Raw genomic sequence first — 20568 nt, forward strand, 5'->3', positions numbered from 1 at the left:
ACTTCAAGTACAGGAGGGCTTGGGATGAATACACTGATGGTAACAGGGTGCAATAACTTTGTTCCTTTAAGAAATCAAACCATTTAATAGACATTCACTTCTAACAAGTGTTGACTGATGGCAGACAGCAAACCCATGCTCTTATGCTGCCTCCTCTCTGCTGCAGCATTCTATAAGAAAAAGGCAAATGCAGAATGCTCCTTCATCACTCTATAAAAACACACATACACACTTTGTAAGAGGGCCTTTTTATCTCTCTCCAAACCAACACCACTTTGGTACCAAAACCATGTTCCAGAGAGCACAAGACTTGATATGTTAAAGGAAACAATCGCCAGCACAACTTTGTTTTATGACAACAATGAAACTGCATCCACGATTCAATCTGAACTCTGAAAAGAACAAAAGGAAATGCAAGATCAAGTGTGCACAAAGTGTTAACCCTTGCAAGAATACAGTGCATTAGAAGAGAATAAAGGGTACGTGTTTGGAATGGTTTGGAGATCCTTAGCGCCACTGATGCTGGAAATCTGTTTTATCCAAAGCAAACTTCATGAGTATGCAGCAAAATGAGGTAACTATAAGCAGAAGAGGCAGAAACATCCCTAAGTAATCCATTCACAGCAGCTCTTGCATGAGCACATCTCCTGTTCAAACACATACCAGCCTCCTGACATCATGACCACCCCTAGGCACATCCAGTGTTTGTTTTTGCTGTCTCTCCAGCCTGACACCTCACACTGTGGCAAAGGTATCACTACTCCTCCTCCTCCTCAGTGGATTGCTCACATACTTTACCTATCAGTGCAGTGCTGTTGCCCCAACTACCAGAGCATGCTAAGCCCCAATTCACAGCTGAACAAACGAGACACTAATGACTTGATTTCATCACTTTTAATCAAATAGAAGAAATCTTGTCTTGAATAGTGCTGTTGAGTAACTTAATGAACTTTGACAGACACAAGCTGAATCTTTAACCCCATGACCTGCAAGATAAGGGTTTTGAGTAAGAGGCTTCTTCAACTTTTCACCGCTGACAATCTACTCCAACCCCAGCAGTTAAAAATGCAGCATTTTTATCTCATTCTACCTGTCGTGAGAGAATAGAGCACAACAAACTTCATCTGTACCAGTGGAAGTCACATCTTTAACACTGCTATTTAAGTAGTGAAGAAAGTCACCTACCAGTGCTTTTTGGGACAAAGCAATTTTAGTTGCTACACACAATTGCCTTTGGTGCATCAGAAATAAAAGCAGATTGCTCAGGCTGATGATGCCTGAGGGTCTTCAGTCTACATTCATAGACTGGTTTGCGTTGAAGGGATCTTAAAAGCTCATCCAGTTCCAATCCCCTGCCACGGGCAGGGACACCTTCCACTAGAGCAGGTTGCTCCGAGCCCCATCCAGCCTGGCCTTGAACACTGCCAGGGATGGGATCCCTGGAATTCGAGCATCACTTTGCAAAAGGAGAGCAGAGGAACACATAAACCAGCACGAAGCTTGGGATAAAGCCATGTCCTTCGTTAAGCTCTCCAGTACTGCAGAGAACTCACATTGCAGAGGGATGAATAAACTGACAGCACATTTTTCTTTGGGAATTTCCCAGCCATAAATGGAAGCAGCCACCTCCTTCAGTGCTGGGGAGCAACTATTCAATCTCTCAAATAAGCAGGCTGACAGCTTAGGTGGGGCAACACACACATAATGGAAGAGAGTTCATCCAGTTGTATACCTCCTCGGCGAACGTTATTTGAGGAGCTATTATCCTATTAATACACATCCATAACGTGAGAGCAAGATGAATGTTATCTGGGAAAAAGATTTACATAAACCATCACTTTCCTCACTGGCACTTGTATTCACAAGATGTTTCATGATAAATTCCACTCTGCCCTTTGGTGTAATTCTTTAATCCAAGTTTGCTTTCCAAGACCAAAAAGTATTTGATTCCATAAACACATAAATCTCTGGCCAGTTAAAGTCAGTTAAATTCCTCACCGTGTCACGCAGTGCCTGATTTACGGTCCTGAAACACTGGAATTCAAACCTCTACATCTTCTTCTCTGATACAAGTGTCTGCTGAAGTATTTTATTCATTACTAGCCTCTTCCACCTGTGATAAACGGGTACATCTACCCCTGAAACACGCACAATACATTGCAGTTCTGGTTTGGAAAGATACAAACATGAAAACCTCACACATATTCCTTGCCTTTTATTTCCAGGATCTGTTAAAGCTCAACACAACAAACCTTATTTAGCACAGCTCCCTACCCAATGCTGGTCAGGAAAGCCTGCCACGTGCTGCTGGGGACTTCAGGATTAAGAGTTTTGCTTTTGGGAATAGAAGTTCATCACTGTATTTGACAGAAATTAGTTCTTGAGTACCTTAATAACAGAAAGGTACCCACAAAGCAGCATTATTTAACTACATCCTGAATTTTCAGTGAGGTCAAACATTACAGACCCCTCGCCTACCTAATTAGATTAGCCAGAGTATCAGTCTTCATTCCAGCAAAACCAGAGTGGATGGGAGCTTAGTAGGAGATCTTAAGATTCCCCTCCCATTCATGCTAAAGAGCTGTTCACATATTGCTTCCCAAGACAATCACCAAACATACATTATGGAAAATCATAGCCTGAGAAGTATCGAGAGCCTGCAAGGAAAACTCACACTGTGCTTCCCATCAGGTTTCCTCTGCAGCAAAACACCAGCAGCCCTGGCTGGATAAACCCACAGAAGATTAAGTTGGTTTCCAACTGAAACTCCAGCCTGTAGAATTTGTAAGGTGCTGAAAAGCAGCTCTGATTGTGAATGGCATTGACTTGGTGGCCAGAGAAGAAAACACACAGCCTTTTGCGGCACAGCCTGCAGGTCCCATCAGATTCCCTGCTTGAAGAATTACAAGAATTCCACAGCTATTTGCTGCTGACAAGGAATGCTAGGCACTACTCGGGAAGATTGCTTGTGCTGTTTGTTTTTAATTAAGCAAAGCCCCTTGAAAGCAATCCTGGTTATTAACATCAGAACACACGTGAAGCACAACCTGAGGGACTTGAGAACACGCTGTTCAGAGCAGTCCCTACCCTGATGAATTGCACCTCCCACCTTTGCTTCATTAAAGAAAAAAGGGAAATAAGAAGAAAGAAGATTATTTTCTTAACACATTTCCTCCTGTATCTGCAGCACAACGCTGCAGCTCCTCCTCTGTCAGTGTAATAGCCACAGATATGGAGGTTATAAACTGAACTCTTTCAAGATCACTGAGGAATTCTAACAGTTCCTTTGATACTAAAATGGGCCTTGTTACCTTATCAGCCTTCCTGGGACCACAATCCTTGATGGCTGAAGCTTTTAAATGCATGAATATTTTCCCTTTTCACCCTTTCCTGGGCTGGAAACTGCTCAGAGGACTTGGGACAGGGAACAGGATGCCCAGAGAAGCTGTGGCTGCCCCATCCCTGGCAGTGTTCAAGGCCAGGTTGGACACAGGGGCTTGGAGCAACCTGCTCTAGTGGAAGGTGTCCCTGCCCGTGGCAGGGGGTTGGAGCTGGAGGAGCTTTAAGGTCCCTTCCAGCCCAAACCAGTCTGTGATCACAGCTGATGTTCACGGGCATTTCTCCTTCCATGAGGAGAGGCCAGCCCTTGGCAAAAGGAAAGGAAAAAGCAATGTTGCGGGCAGATGATGCAGTCACAAATTCTACCTCTGCCATCTGATGTGGAGCATTAAGCTGAAGCTTTTGGAAGGAGAACAACTGGGTTGCAATTGTAGAGCTGAGCCTTCCTGGGTCTCAACATGCCACATGGTCCTTACACCTCCTGCCTGTTGCCATGAATCTCACCTGTGAATTAATGCTCTACGGCAAGCTAAGTTCCCAAAACTTCAATTAAAGAGCGAAGGAAGTTGGCAGAGGGACTTTACGCACAAGAACTGAACAGATCACTTAAAATTCCCCTGGTTTGGGATTTCTAACTAACTTGTAAACATGAGCAGAGCTTTCAATTTCTGCCTCAAACTGTGTTTCACGCTTTGTTTTCCTTCGCTCCTCTTCCTGCTTTTATTCAGCAGATAGGTGGCTGGAACCCAGGCAGGCTAATGAATGCCTGACACAGCAGGCAGTAAATCTACAGCCCAGCAGCTCATCCCAGCTTTATTGCTTTAGGTTTTTTTCAATTGCTGATAATTACAATAATGCACATGGGCAGGGGGCCAAGGCAGGAAGAATTATTGTCTGCAGGCAGATCTGGTGTGAGCTGATAATACCAGCCTGTGTTTGCCTTTGAATTTCAATGGCAGAAATCGCAGTCTTTGGCTTGCTTTAACTTGCTGGAAGGGGAGGAGTTCTCATCTGCTCGTCCTTTATTGACTCTTGGGGAGGAGGATTCTGCACCAGCAGCAAACTGGAAACCAGTGCGGGAGCTGCAGCGTTAGCTCGGGCGCAGTTTGTATTTGATGTCTAACATGCAGCCTTGAAGTTCAGTGACAATCACCAACGGATCTTCATCCAGAGCTTTACACAGACCAAAATGCTGCTGAAGCCTGAGGCTTCCTCTGCCTTCCTGCAGAGATAAGGGGAAATTTCCAAGTACCTGTGACTCCCAGGCAGCCGTTCTGCCCTTGAAGCTTCTATTAATGAGGCAGCAGGTTATTTTCTCCTCCTCCTCTAGCTTATCATGCTCCATAAACGAAGCCTACATGAGTCATTGGGCAGATAATGTGCCTGTCAGACATCTGCACTGGGGAACTGCCATGCTCAGATAGGGAAAGCAGCACTGCAGGCAGTACTGGTGCATAGCTAGTCTCAGCAAAGCCACAGTTCAGCGTAGTCTTGGCTTCCTGAAGTTGTTTGTGTAATGCAGTTGCCTTTGGCATCCTCTTTCCTACCCCCAGAGAGACTAAGTTCACAACAACTCACTTGGAACGTTCCCTGAACAAATGTTACTGTACCCAGAACAGTGTCCTTTAAAAAGAGATTAACTTATAGGCCTAAAGCACGCAAAACTTGTGTGTAATGGCTGGGACTGGAACAGTTTACCATGAAAGTCACCCTAAAAATATAAGGGCAAGAGAAGTTCAGTGCTATTATGCCATTAATAATCCTTTCACTGTGCACAGGTAGGTCCAAATACATTCCATCAGCCGAGCTGCCTTCCACTCCTCACAAGGATTTCAGGAACTATTTCCATGCAAAGCACTGGACGGCTGCACTTAGGGCCACTTCCTTTCCCTCTCCAGCAAAAAACAGCACCGGAGCCATTTAAACGCCCCTGTTTATGGAGAGATTCTAAGTTGTATCACAGCACATGGAGCTGGACCTATTTATTCCTGGGCTAAACTAAGGCACAAAGTCAAGTGACTTGCCTAAGGTCACCCGTCAGCAGGCTCAGCCTCAACTCCTCATCGCTCCAATCTGTGCCATCATTCTGTTGTGCACAGCAAGACTAATTACTGCTTTCCCCCAGGAATTACTCGGGCATCTGAACCACAGAGCCTCAAGATGTCTTGTTTGCCAGCCAGCAAGTGAAAACTTCACTGCAAGTTTCCACATACACTCAAAACTGGCCGAAGAAAATGGCCATGGGGTGATTTTGCCTTCCTGGGCAATTGGGAGATCCAAAACACCTCGACAGTGTTTCACTCCACTTAGGAAAAGCATTTGGCTCTCCTTTTGGATTTTAGCTTCATTATTGAGCTGTTAATATGAACTATCACTGTTCACAGCATAAAGGCTTCACTGAGAACAGCACACATATGGAGGAGCACTGAGATATAACCCTGTTTTGTAACTTCTCCCCATGATTTAATACAACGCCTTTCCATCTCAGTGTTCTTCAGCTACATAAGGCTTAGGGAATAGAATCACTGTGGTTACCGGGATACAGAGATTCCATAATACACAAGAAAGTACATTTCCAACATCTTCCATCACTTCAAAACAATTTGCTCGAAGCAAAAATAACTTCTGGACTAAAACTCATTCCAACTCACACACACAACTCGCCCACTAGCTTTCCTAGTGGAAAAAGCTGGCAGAAAGGAGACCAGGAGAGTAAGTTATTACTACTGAATCCAAGTGATTTAGCATTCCAGGGGGGGAACAAACCAAAACCAAACCAAAACCCCGCCCTCAAAGCAGCATGAATATCGGTTTTATCTCACTGGGAGCATCACAAGAAAGCCTGCAACGTAGGAACCTGTGGTTACACAGCCTGACCACGCATCGAACCATTTTGATGACTTAAGGTTGTGTTTTTTTCTAACACACAAGTATCCAAAAAGCAAGCAGGAAACTAAAGGGTGTATCTTAACAGAGCATCAAGAATTTGGAGTGGCAAGGGAAAATGCCTGGGGGAAAAAATGCAAGATAAAGGAAAGATAACAAGTGGGAATGCAGTTTGCAATGCAGTTTGGGTTTGGTTTCAACCATTCCTGAGCTCAATTCAGCTATATTCCCTTTATAGCTGTTGCTCAGGATCACAGATTGGCTATTTATGTGCAGACTGCAGTTGGTTTGGAACACGGAAAAACACTCATTTAGTATCTTAAAGTCCTGCAGTTGGGTAACACACAAACTTCCCTACAGCACACAGGAATAATTCACCATGCATTGCTCTAACTGAGCCCTGCAGGTCACGCTGATCGCTTTCCAGTCCAAAATTCACCATCTTCTGGGAAAAAAACCCATCCCAAACCCAAATTAATGGTAATCTGCTGTCCAAAGAGTGCAGATCAAACTTCAAATGGGGAAGAGGAATCCATGAGGTTTTTAAGTCTTGGCTTTCCAAACCACGCTAATGATCATCTTCTGAATGCAAGAAACCCACGACTGAACTATTTTATCCAAGGGCTGCTCCCTGAGTAAATTCTCATCCAGACCAAAATAAGCAAGTTAGTTACCAAAAAATCATGGATCAGCTTCGCTGTTTTCAGCATCCAGACTGAGGGTACATTTATACTTACAACTTTGAAACTTCTGGCAAAAGCACAGGTCACTGCAGTTATTGTATTTGCTGTTCTGAGATTCCTACTGTAAGTTTATTCAGCTACAGCAAAGGATGTTCTTTTACCCTAAACAGAAAACTTTGACATAAACATCACCCCCAAAAGTTTAAGTTTTCAGTCCTGGCTACAAAATAAATGCAAGAGATTTAACTTAGCAAAACCACCTCAGATTCTCACCAAAAAATGGTTTTTCATTCCCCCGACTGCAGCTATTTTTGATCCCAGTAAACAGCAGTAAAACCAATGAAAGGCTGCCAGTTTCCTGCCACTAATGCTGGCAACCTGGAGAGAAGGAGCAAGCACACAAGAGCAGGTTAAAGGCTGACAAGCACTACCTTTTTTAAGTAGCAAAGAGGCTGAAGTGCAGGAAGATGGCTCGGAGCAAGGCTTTGTCCTTCCCAAAGCCAGATGGCAAAAGCTTTACTTTAGTTCTAAGCTTGTCCCCCATCAGTGAACAGCCCTCAGAAGCATCCTGAGCAGAATTTGGGCTCAAGTCTCTCAACTTACCTCCTTCTTCCAAAAGCAGAGGATAAAGGGTAGACTTCTATCTATTCCCTGGATCGCCAGCACCTAGATTGAGCAGTCTGACACACCAGAAGTCAAATAACAAAGAGCTTTCTGAAGTCCCCCTAAAGTTCTGGTAGCAGCAGGGTCACAGAAAGTAAAGGAGCTCAGTAATGGCTTAATGGATTTCCATTTTTTACTCTTTAAAAGCAATCCTGACTAATTTAGTAGCATTTTCTTTCTGAAGCATTAATTTATCAGCCGGGGTTTAATAGTCACAGCATCATATCATAGCCAGGCTAGCACACAGAAACTCTAATGGCTGTATTAAACAGTTCCTTTAAGAGAAGCAACACGTCTCTACTTAGAAGAACTGCTTAACGCTATTAGAAAATTAAAGGGTAATTTATAGCACATATAGAGCTGGGTAGGTTGAGATCCCCTTTACAGAAAGTAAACCCCGTTTAAGAGAAGCCAGCCTAGAACCCCAAATATTTCACCCTGTTTAACATTTAACTGGTTTATGCTGTACAAACACACCTTGAGTTTTATACCTCTTCTGGCTCTATCAGACTTGCAGCATTGCATGGAAATACAACAAAATGGGAGAGCTGAATTTTATCTTGGACAAAATGAGATTCCAACTTGTGAGCAATTTCTTCTGGGTTTCAAGAGGAAGCAGGAACTCTGTGTACACTGATACCTGTTTTCCTGAGGTTTCCTTTAGCATTTTCTGGGAATTACCAAGGTAGGGATGGAGAAAACACTGCTTTCTTCTTTTCTGTCTACTTAGCTAACTACAGTTGATGGAAGTTCTATACTGCAGCTGCATACCCACGATGGTCAGTTCTCTGAGGAGTTTAGTAAATGTGACACTTCACTGAGGGCTTTGAATCACCAAACCATCCTGAGCTGAAAGCTTTATTACACACGTGGAAGCAAAAACTGCCTGTCCTGCAGCAGGGAGGGGAATTGTTCTTTGGAAAAGAGCAGGCAGAACAGTTTTAGACAACTTCATTGTGCCTTAAACAGGCAGCACGCACTGAGAACTTCCATCACCTCAAGTCCTCTTCAAGGTCTCTGAAAGGTATTACTATTTCATCTCTTTTATTTTAAACCCTTTGTGCAGGCTGTCCATCACAGCAGCAAAACTGGGGTTTTTTTGCTAAGGACTTAGTAGTCTCCAGTAAAGAAATACTTCATGATGTGTTATTTTGAACACAAGGATTCCCACCAATTCTTTGTTTTCCTGTTTGGAGAAGGCTATTAGACAGAAGAAGAGGGCAGACAGTAATTACTGGTACTTAGAGAAGCTCTTCTGCTTGCTCAGACGCTCTTGTCCAGCGTGATACATACTTGAGTAAGAAAGACATAAACAGCCATCACAAACAAGTTTTACTTTCCTTGACCCTCCAAGCAGATAGGGACAGCAATGGAAACGCTGACTTCACACGTAAATCGCATCCCTAGGACAGTGGTTGGAGCGTAGATTGATCTGTGTATTGATGCAAAAGGCCACTCACCATTTTCCTAGCCATAGGCTGAGTAGTTTCATTAGAGCTTTCTCAAAGGCAGAGGATGAAATAAAGTTCTAACCCTGGGGAGCCGTGGTTTTATATTCACTGGTTGACTTCAGACATGGCCCATTAAGGTGTTTTTTTAACTCAAAACATGGTTGTGGAGGCATCTTGGCTGCAAACATGAAATAGTAACCTCACCAGAATGTGGCAAATCAGTGCTGTGGATAAGCCCTATGGAATACATACAGATGTTTCACACAACACATCAGGACCGAAAAGGCCATGTTGAAATCAGAGCTTGATGATGCAATAGCATGAGACAGTTAGAAATGTATCTCAGTTTCATATCCTTGTTTTGGACATCTTAGAAGAAAAATAACCATTTAGAGCCTAAGTGAGCTCCTTAACAGGCTAAATCTGAATTCTCTTGGAGGCTACCTGCCCCTGCACAATGCCCAGCTAGCCTGGACAACAGTGATACCAGTACCAGGTGAATTTGTGCTATGAAGCCAGGAGCATCTAGAGGACTCTGAGAATTCTTCTATCAGATTGCAGAGGAAAAGGGGTTAGGAAATGGGCACAAAATGAATTCGTGTGTGTCAATGCTGGCATGGCAATTCTAAAGCCTGGACAGCAAAGACAAAAGGACTAGCTATTCCACTAGAGGCTGCCTATATCTTCATACCTCTCAATAAAAGGGATGTGAGTATTAGCCCAGAGAGGTGGGAGTAACAAGAACAGTGTTCTGCTCTGTTCTGCTATTCCTGAAGTTATTTCTCACTAACAAAGACTCCTAAGCAGATGATTTGAAGTTTCACTCAGGAGCCAAGGCATTGCAGAGGGGCCCAATTATCCACTCATAGACAGGGGAGAAAATGCAGGCAAGAAAGTGTGTCTGCAGACAGCGTTTCATATGCAAACTAAATTCCAGCTTCAACTCTCTGCAGTATGAACATCTCAAACTTGGCTCAAGTTGATGTTGTTCACATCCTGATGCATTCCAACAGATTGGACCACTGGGGCATGTGCAGGCTGTTATCTTTATTCTGTGCTTTACATGACATGTGGTGTATTTTGCAGCTTAATGACTATTTTAATCCTCTTCATCACTGAGGAACGTCATCCTCAATGTGATGTAGATACATACTGTTCAACAGGAGCTGCTTGGAGATGTATTTGAAGAGATATTCCAAGGCAAATTATTACAAAACCAAAATCTCTGCTTTACTTGATCTAGAGTATTTAAAGGTAGCTGCAATAAACAGTAAAAATCTACCAGCCCCTATTAGAGAAGCAGCTTACAGGCAGGTTTAATCATCACAGGCTGTTAAATAAAAGAACAGAACAGTATGAGAAAAGCTAACTTTGGGCAAAAATATTGCAATATAGCAACAGGAACCCCAAAAAGCCAAATTGAAACCGAGGACAGCAGTGAAGGAAAGTCATCTTCACTTCTTCCTGAGGAAAAAGGCCATTTAGAGTCTTAGAAAGCACTTCTCCATAATAGAGGAAGCTTGCAGTTTTGTGGGTACTTTGACAGTATCCTTCTCTGGAGCAACCAGTTTAGCTGTTTGCATACACAGGACTAAGAAGTCTGACAGTGGCCAGTTCAGAACAGGAATGCTCCTGAAATATAGCAGCATCTATTACAACAGGATGACAATGATGCATTCTGGTCAGTGCCCTGCAATGAAAGGGAATTAACATCCTGTAGATGCCCTGTGGAAAGCCTCCCGTATGATTATACTGTGAAAAGTCTTCTCCTCATCACACCAATTCCCATGTGAAGCTGGAAATCTTGCTCCATGGAATTGAGCACAACAAATCCCTCCAAATACAGAAATTTCAGCCTCAACTTCAAAATGCCTTTTGTCTGTATTGTGGAATTTACATGGAAGCAAACTGGGAAGATTTCCTGCCATCCTAACAGCCCTGCTACGTTAGGAATCCAGCTCTTCTTGTTAGTCTTCCTTGGAGCTACACTGCTGAGGGAGGGACCTGGTAGAGAGGGAGGGAAGGCAAAAGGACTCCGAGGTGATCAGCTGGCTGTTTATTTGTCTCTTAACCTGAGAAACAAAGACATCCTGAAGCAAGATGCACTTCAAATGAAGGATTAATTCCTATCTAAACCCTCTGCATAAAACACAGCACTGTGGATTCAAACCGAGGTGATAGTTTTCAGTGTGATTAGGTAAAGTTCTCATTCACCAACTCAAATAGATCTGTACGTGCACACAATGGGAAGACCAAGAAACACAGAAGGTGAGGGAGATCCAAGCAAATCACACGCTGTGATTCAGACCATGAAGCCAGCTCTGGCCAAGGCTGGGATACAGCAGTGCAAAGCCTACACTGCATCAAGGCTGAGCTCTGTCAGGCCATTCATCTCCTGCCTTTGTTAGTGGTAAATTGCTTCCGAGAAGGCGGCTGTTGCCCTAAACAGCATCTCCACATACTGAGCAGCTTTGGTGCAGAGCAAGTATTGATGCAATTTGAAAAAGACAGCATTTATCAGGAGTGACAGGGGCAGGAACACTTCCTCCTCAGCCTCCAGCAGGTCTCTCTTGCTGTGACATGATGCTCTGTCCCAGGCCCAAGCTCCACACATCCACAGGAACACCCCAACTTCATTCCATGACCCCACTCAGCCTTTTCTGGGGTCTGGTTCTTGCCTAAGTCCTCAGCACCGTGTACATCTGTGTCCAAAGGCTGAGCTCTAATACACCAACATGTTGCCAATCCAAAAATCACAACTTTCTTGGCTGACCACCAAGGAAAAAACCTTGTCCACTGCTTGAGGTTTTCAGTGCTGAGGCTTTGAGGCTCTTCTTTAAGACTCTGGAAACGAAGCAGTTATTTAAAACCCTGCAACTCAAACTACTTAGAGGGACTTAATCTTATACCAACAGTCCAAATGGGAGCTGTGAGCATCATAGAATAAGTTTGGGCTGGAAGGGACCTTCAAAGGTCATCTAGTCCAACCCCCTGCAATGACCAGAGACATCTTCATCTACATCAGGGTGCTCAGAACCACATCGAGCCTGGCCTTGAATGTCTCCAGGGATGGATTATGCTCCATTCAAGAGTAATAACTGGTTTCCATGATAGCGTGCACCCTCAGTTTCCCTTTGTCTGGACATGCAGCAGCATTTAAGCTGCTGCCATATGAGCACATGAGCACTACCATATCCTACCCTTGAGAACCCATCTCTGACCAAGCCCCTCAGCACAGGCTGGTGAGCTCAGCCTGGATCCTGACACCGCTCCATTCTTTAGGGTTTCTAAACACGTATGTGTAAAACACTGCAGACATCAAATCCAATTTCTTCAGCAAGAGCTTTGATAAATTATGCAGAGACAGACTCACGTTCAAATGCTGATATACTCGCAGGGAACTCAAACCACAGGCCTGAAGCAACATGCTGCATTTCGTCTTAGGAAAGCAATACTCAGCAGATTAAAGCAGATCTGCCCCTCTCTAGTTCAGACCACAATTACTGTACCACTACCAGCCTGAGAAGTCAACTAGTGTTTGGTATTAGTGAATTACAGTTCATGGAGGATCACTTTTGGCAAGTTACTAGTCCCAATATGAAAAGATTAAACGGCAATAAAACCCCCTATGACTTAATTTAGACCTGGCAACGTGTCATGCCAAGCCCAAAACCATATAGAGAACTTGGTGATTAAAAGCTTTACGCTGGAGGTTACCATACGTCTAAGCAGAGACCAGCTTCTGCTGTGAACATGCAATCCAAATCCGCTTGAAACAGGAGTGCATCATGTTTATTGTAACAGATGGCAACGGCAAGATTTTGCTTTCTCTTCCTGTCACTTCACACCACACCACGGCGTCAGAACTAGTGGGATTCATCAACCCAAAACCCCAAAGAAGAGGGACAAAGCTCTCGGCAGGGAGCTGGAGCTAAAAATAACATAAGAGCCTTTAAGGAACAGCCCAAAGATGAAATAAAAATGCAAATGTTTGGCTTTTGATTTCAGTACTGCAGTTAGCATAGGGCAACTCCTGGAAAACACCCAGCACTTTACCAGAGCTGTTTCATCTCTGCAACAGCATCATCAGGAGACCATTTCTGAGGTCTCCTCACCGACTGTTTTAGTGCTTCGAGGTGGCAGATTAAAGAAGCCAAGCACAGCATCTGTGTGAGAAAATGCAAGCTCCTGTTATATAGAGAGTTAACAGAATAATAAAACTCTCTCTAATGCAAGAATTTAAACCCCCAAAACACTGATGACACCTCAGAACGTATCAGACAGCTGAAACTAGAACCTAAGCAGCAAGTGTTTGTTGGAGGAAAAAAAGGACCTAAATAAAGGAACTTTCAAGGTTAAACACTACTTTTATTTAAATGTGAAGTCATCAGTAAGATGACCCTTTTTAAATGGAAACTTCACTGTCAACCTACTGTTACAGTTAGGAGCAACCACGGCCCCAGACATCACTGTGTGCTTGTGTCTGTCTCTCTCTGTCCTCAACCTGAATCAAAAGACACCTCTGACTATTGTAATTTTGTTAGACAGAAGCTTACTGCAGGAAATTACTTAAATGCATCCCTGTCACTGAGCCAAAGCCTGGCATCCGAGCGCTGAAGCATGCTTAGCATCCACGCTGCACCTCTGCGTGGTACCAGGTCGGAGTCACATTGCCAAGAGGTGAACCATAACACTACTGATGGCTCAGTGCCTTACCTGGAGCCAAGACACATGAAGCTTTCATTGGGACAACTGGGAAGGAAGAGTCAGCTCCCACCTTCTGTGGGTCTCTGTTCAGGCTGCAGTTAAGTTGTGCTGGCCATTTTTAAGCCCTTCCTATGTGGTGACTTGAAAAACAGACTCAAAGTCATCGTTCCAGGATGATTTTCAGTTAGTCTCGAAAGACAGAAAAGGCACCCAAGCAAAAGTGCTATTGCATCTCTTCTGTAAGCTTCTTTGAAGCTGGCTGCACAGAACACCAACTTCAGACCCAGCTTCATCAACTGGAGGTAGGCACAGCAACCCGTCACACTGCTCACCAGTGCAAAATCCTAGTAGCTGAAATAACTGGTGGGAACTTCCAAGGTTCAGAAGAGGAAACCCCCCAGAAGGGCCCTGCAAAGAAGATGAATTTAAACTCTGTGTAGCCAGAGGCTGTTCAGCAGGCTTGAGAGCTAAGACTTTGCCCAAACCATTGCTAACAGATGCTACTGCAAGGCCTACCACAGACATCTTTAGGAAAGAATCTGCAGGGGAAACAAACCCCTTGCAGTCAGCACACCAACATCACAGTAGCCCAACAGTCCTCACAGTGGCCAGTTTGGCCAGGATAGATCAAGACTTGACCTCTAAAACAGATAACAAAATACATAACACATATTGAGGAACCAGGGCTGCCTGTAACAGAAGACAAAAGGCTTTCTGGACCATCATGCCTCACCCATCAGATCTCTGCCTTATGAAACATGGAGAACTAGTGTGTGATTTGACTTTGTACTGTTACAGGGAAATGAGACATCAAAGAGATCAAACAGAGGATAGATTTAGATTAGATATAAGGAAGAAACACTTTACTGTGAGGGCGGTGGGACGCTGGCACAGGGTGCCCAGAGAAGCTGTGGCTGCCCCATCCCTGGCAGTGTTCAAGGCCAGGTTGGACACAGGGGCTTGGAGCAACCTGCTCTAGTGGAAGGTGTCCCTGCCCATGGCAGGGGGTGAGCTCTAAGGTCCCTTCCAGCCCAAACCAGGCTGGGATTCTCTGAAATGCCACAAAGAGCAGCAATGTTTGACTCCTCACACTAGTTAAGAGTGACTGGCACTAAAGATCTAACTCAAAATGAAGGGCTGCCATGGATAAACTTGTACAAGAACATGATTGTGGCTGACAGCACGAAACACAACCAAACATTATAACTAAATTTAATACATATAAGGGCCTATCTTTCAAAAATAACGAATTTACTCTCTTCCCCTCTGGCTGCACACAAAATATCCAGTGTAATACATCAAACCCAAGTGCTGGTAAGCGGCTTAGCCACATGCATTTCTGGTCAGGTGGGTCCCTGATTACATAAAGCCAAGCAGGCTGTTTTGCTGCCAGAAAGATTAGTTTAACACTGTTTGCAGAACATGAGGATTCTCATCATTCACCCCAAGTTGGAACTTTGACCAATACATAGAGAGGTGAAATTCTGTGTTTTAAACATAGAATCACAGAATCCCAGCCTGGTTTGGGTTGAAGGGACCTTAAAGCTCCTCCAGCTCCAACCCCCTGCCACGGGCAGGGACACCTTCCACTAGAGCAGATTGCTCCAAGCCCCTGTGTCCAACCTGGCCTTGAACACTGCCAGGGATGGGGCAGCCACAGCTTCTCTGGGCACCCTGTGCCAGCGCCTCAGCACCCTCACAGGGAAGAGCTTCTGCCTAAGAGCTCATCTCAGTCTCCCCTCTGGCAGGTTAAAGCCATTCCCCTTCTCCTGTCCCTACAGGCCCTTGTCCAAAAGCCCCTCTCCAGGTTTCTTGTAGCTCCTTTAGGCACTGGAAGATGGGGTGAAGGTAGTGAATCTAGTGCAAACCTAATGTTAAGAAATTCCTCTAAACCCAGCCAAACTATTTCTCCTGAAATGCACATTTCCTTGTGCTTTGTCTCTCAGGAATTCACTTGTTTCTTTCCCCTACAGCACGCAACCTGAAGTACAACTTGTCCTATTTTAACCAAAGTTACCTTTTAGCCTGTTGTATCCCATGAGGAGCCACCAGCCCTCCTGAACCAGAGGAGAAAAACAAGTATGCCATTTTGGTCAAGCCACAATAACGAGAAACCTGGCCATTTACTTCACTCACATCTTCCTTCTTGCTGCTTTATAACTTACTAGTAAGCACACAATAAATATATACACCTATAGAGTTCCTTTGAGACTTTGCACAATGTTGTCAATCCATTTCCTCTCTCCACACACCTTATTGCAGCAAAAAGCTGAAAAAGGGAAATACTGGAATGCAAATTACAAAATTAATATAGTCAAAGTGCCTTAAGGATTCCATTTAAGATAAACAGGATGGTAAAAGCTGTGGTAGGATACACCGTTTGCCTGGAAAGAACTTGCTGCCAGTAGAAAAAGCAGATAGTTGCAGATAGAATCAACTAGGTTGGAAAAGACCTTCAAGATTATCAAGTCCAACTGTTCCCCCAAGATAGTGTATTTCTCTTCTATTTTCAACTGAAGACCAAAGTTATGGTTTAAGTACATTTGTAGAAGCAGAATAACTTCTGTCGACAAGATTGAGGTCCATACGCCTCCAAGAAGACACATAAAGACTAATAAACAGGTATAATTTTTACAAGCAACATCTAAGGAGAAGCTTAACTGGTGTATGGAGCACTAACACTGCATTAATCCTTCCTTGCACCGTAAGGTGCTGAAGGAGTAGCAGTATGTGATGATAATAAAGCTCACATTCAGCTAAAGCCACCTACACAATAATTTCGAATAACTCTCGGGCGATGCAACGAACATATTAACAACAAAACCCATCACTTCATGCCTAGTAGAGATATTAATGCCCAAAAATCATCTGAGAGAGACCACAAATATGTCACATGCAAAACAAGAGGAGCTGAAGGCCTTCTCCAAAGAGCAGGGCTTACCTTCACAGGGCATCCTACAACGCAGCAGAAATTCCAGAGCCTCTGCAATATCAGATGTCCATCTGATGGCCTTTATTCCCTCGCACACATCTCTGCTTCAGTGAAGCTTTTGTGGAGGCATCGCTTTCATATGAAATTCTATTTCCTAACAGTTACTGGGAAGTGTGAGGGACTGAAAGGAAACTAAAGGCCACAGGCTCCAGACTGGAATTTTACTGAGCTGTTTCTCCTCAGGACTTCAAGAGAGGAGTGGAAATTTCCCCTAGGTGGAGTTCTTTGTTCAATGCAGCAGGCAATTACAAGTCCCTAAGGGCTGCAGAAATGGCACAAGACTCATTTTTGTCAGTGCGAATTGAAGCACACAATACAAAAATGGTAACACAAAACACATCACCCTGCTGCAAAACACACTGTTGGTAGGGGGGCTCTTACCCCAAATCCTGGTGATTTGGAACAGGCAGGTAACAGGCGTAAGCATTTGAGATTGCTTTGGAAGAAGCCACTGGAAGCAAACCTGATTAAAGAGAAGCAATATCGAGTCTGCATCGCCTCTGATCTGATTATACAAAAAGGTCAAGTGATAAAAAAGAAACTTTGCATCTTTAAAGGCCTCGAGGGCACCGCACAAGTAGTTCATCATTGGAACACACATCAAATTAGAACAGATTTCTCTTCTTTTTCCAGTTGGCATCGGTGTCCCGGTTGAGGTTCAGTGTGGCAGCAGGCACCAAATTCAGCACAACCCGAAGATACGCTCTGCTAAAATACAACACCAATAGCTGCGTACCAGTGATTTCTCCAAGCTCTTCCATTCACATTCACTCAGAAAAGCCACTGTCAAAGGTTATCCGCCATCAACCACGATGATCTGAAAGGGAGACTGACTGTCCCCAGCCACCAGCCCTTGGGAACGCCTTGGACAAAGATTCAGGTATTAGTAATTCAAATGAAAACACACATCTGCCACTCCCAGATGTGTGTTTTTGATGGTAAAGAAAGGAAGAAAAACAAACTGTAGTCCCTAAGAGGATTACTGGGTGTTCCAGGGACAGGGACTGGTGGCTAAGATCATCAAGGAAAGAAAATCCACCTAATGGGACCGTGCCAATCCAACTAAACTAATCACTGCAGCCATTGCTACGCGTTTTCCTTAACTCCATCTTCAAACATCACCTTTATTACTGAAAATAATCCATCTCCTGTATATTTTTCATCATGTTATCTGACAGCATCCAATAAGTATCACAGCATAAAACCCAAACCAGTAACCATTCTGCTCCCTAAGCTCTGCATCCATGAGGAAACCTGGCAGCAATAGAGCCTGGAGAGCTGCAGTCCCCCACAGGCATGACAAGGGGAGAGGATGCAGCAAAAGGAGGAATTCCAGTGACATTTTGTGTCAGCAGATGCTGTCGTGTCTTCAGAGGATGCACATTGTGCTGGAGGAGAGGCAGCGAGGAAGGGTTATGCACTAACACAACCCCACACCGGCCTGTAAACCCAACCCTAACACAGGCATCGCCCTCCTCAGATAAGGAATGAGGCTGGAAGGGTCTCATTCTAATGAACACCCCCTTTCTCATGGGTTGCCAGCCCTTCCTGGGGTGCTGAGGTCTCCCTTTGCCAACCCCTCCGCCCACCCTGTGACCAGCAAATCCCAGGATCTGCTTCATCAGACGGACACCAGGCTTCGGGATGAAATTACAGCTACGTCTGTTTCCCAAGCTGGCATTCTGTAGTCCATAGCAGCAGCTTCCCGAAGGGATGTGCACAGGACCCGAATTAGCCTCGGATATGACAGAGGAAGTGACCTGCAGCTGGAGGAGTTCCCAAACAAGTGCAGAGAGATCAGATTTAACGTGGCCACCCAAAGGCGACCAGGACAGTCCCTTTCCACCAAGGCAAAGCCAAGCAACCGGATCTGACACCCTCAGCGCAGCCCCAGTGAGCATGAGGTTATCCTTTTCCCAATGACAATAAGACCACGTTCCATTGATTTATGGAAACTGAACAGCAGGAATGGTACAAAGGAGGTGGAACGCTGTTCTCCATAGCAGTTGAGAAGTCATTGACTGATTTCACACAACACATACACAAAACCCCACTCATGGCCACTTATTCACTACCCCCAGCTCCAGATTTGAAAGGTAAATGTTCTGCTTAACCAAACCTGCTAGATTTTACTGCAAACCATCAAGTCAAGCCATTCACAACAGCAACAAGCCCGTTCCTTATCCATCCCTAAATAACCCAGCACCCACACAAGGCAGATGTATTTCCTAACAACATCCAGGCATTGATTATTAAACTCTATTTATGTGCCGCCTTTGAAGCCCAGCACGTACTTTGCTCTTTGTTTTGCTGTTTCACTTGAATAGACAGGTTATAGTGTGAAGTTTTGAAAACAAGGGGTTTTCCTCTCCATCTTGTTGTTTAGACAGAGAAATTATACAAAGTTGTGGGGTTTGGGGATAACGTTGGGATTTCCCACCCTTCAATTACTTTCACATAGAGAGATAAATGTAATGTATATTCATGTCTATAAACAGGTATCGGTATAGATGTGCGTGCGTGGGCTAAAGTTAGAATTTCCCACCCTCCAAATTACTTCCCTGTGGAGATATAAATGTAATATATGTTCATGGATATACACAGGTATAAATGTGTGTGTATATATGCATATATATTGTGACATCTAAGCCATTTCCATATCAACTGCAAACCCTTTACCCTTGGCTGAAGCATCCCCTCCAAAAAATAAGGAAACGGTTCAAACCCGAGGATTTATTCGGGATCTACCAGGCGGATGCAACCAAATGGATCCGTTTAACCGAAGCCTTTCTCTCCCAAACTGCCCTCTAATACTCTTCTAAGCTTCTAGACCAATCTCAAGCTCGCAGCTCTTGCCACCGTGCCAAGAATGCAGAGGTCACTTCCCAAAGCAAGCCCCAAACACCCAACCCCCGAGCATCCCAGCGGAACGAAGCTCCTAATCCAGGCGATCTCCGGCCAGACCCGAGGCCTGCGGTATCCGGCTGGAAGAGCTTTGCCTGAAGAACACGGACCCACCGCCGCCTACCCCTACGAGAAGGCAGACGCTGGTCAAGCTCCAGCTCCCTCCATGCGAGCAGAGACACCTTCAACACGCCTCTTGCCTTCCTCCGTCCACACCGCAGCCCAGCGGCGGGGGATAACGCACCGCCCGGCGCTAATCCGCCGCCGGAGGGATTGGAACACCCCGGTAAGATGGCGAGAAAGTCCCACCTCGGCCTCTCCTCCGCCGCCAGACAACGCCCGGGCACCCTCCCAGGGGAGCCCGCTCCCTCCCGCGGGCAGCAGCCCCGCGCCCCGCACAGCCGCGCCTCGCCCCACACGCACCTCGATGTACCCAGCGAGCGTGGCCGCGGGGCCGGCGAGCCCCAGGAGGAGCAGGAGCGGGAAGCGCAGCGCGGAGCCCATCGCCTCCGCCCGCCACCGCCGCCGCCCAAGCGCTACTGCGGCCCCGGCGCCCTCCCGGCGGGAGCCGCCTCGCGAGGCCCCGCCCTCCCCGCCGCATCGCCCAATCGCGAGGAGGGAGAGGAGTGATGTCACGAAAACCCCCCGCTGGCGGCCAATCGGCGCGCCGCTGCTGCTCCCGGGTGGGTAAGGACTTCTATGGGCAGGGGCCACGCCCCCTTTTAACGCTACAAGCCAATAGGAAGAGGAGCGGGGCGGGTTGTCCCGCCCACGGGGGTGTGCGCTTTCTCCCCACCCCAAGATGGCAGCCGGCACTGAGGGGAGCGCTCCAGCGGGAATTCCGCCCTCCTTTAGTGCTAGATATAGAAATTAACCAGCCGCGGCAAACCCCTTACATTAGGGAGCATAAAGGGGCACGGGCCTAATGGGGGTCTGTGGACTA

At 45.4% G+C, this 20568-nt stretch overlaps 1 protein-coding gene across 8 annotated transcripts in view; it reads right to left on the reverse strand.

Moving 5' to 3' along the window:
- Nucleotides 1-20204, reverse strand: part of APLP2 (amyloid beta precursor like protein 2) — a 46567-nt gene extending 26363 nt beyond the window's left edge. For all 8 annotated transcript variants that reach the window (XM_030505543.1, XM_030505542.1, XM_030505541.1 and 5 more), the window contains exon 1: nt 20049-20204. In XM_030505543.1, coding sequence (XP_030361403.1) covers nt 20049-20129 — 81 coding nt within the window. In that variant the 5' untranslated portion in view covers nt 20130-20204. The remainder of the gene's footprint in view (nt 1-20048) is intronic.
- Between the last annotated feature and the right edge of the window lie 364 nt (nt 20205-20568).

The sequence above is a fragment of the Strigops habroptila genome, chromosome 17 (assembly GCF_004027225.2).
Source record: "Strigops habroptila isolate Jane chromosome 17, bStrHab1.2.pri, whole genome shotgun sequence".
In the NCBI taxonomy this organism is placed as follows: domain Eukaryota; kingdom Metazoa; phylum Chordata; class Aves; order Psittaciformes; family Psittacidae; genus Strigops; species Strigops habroptila.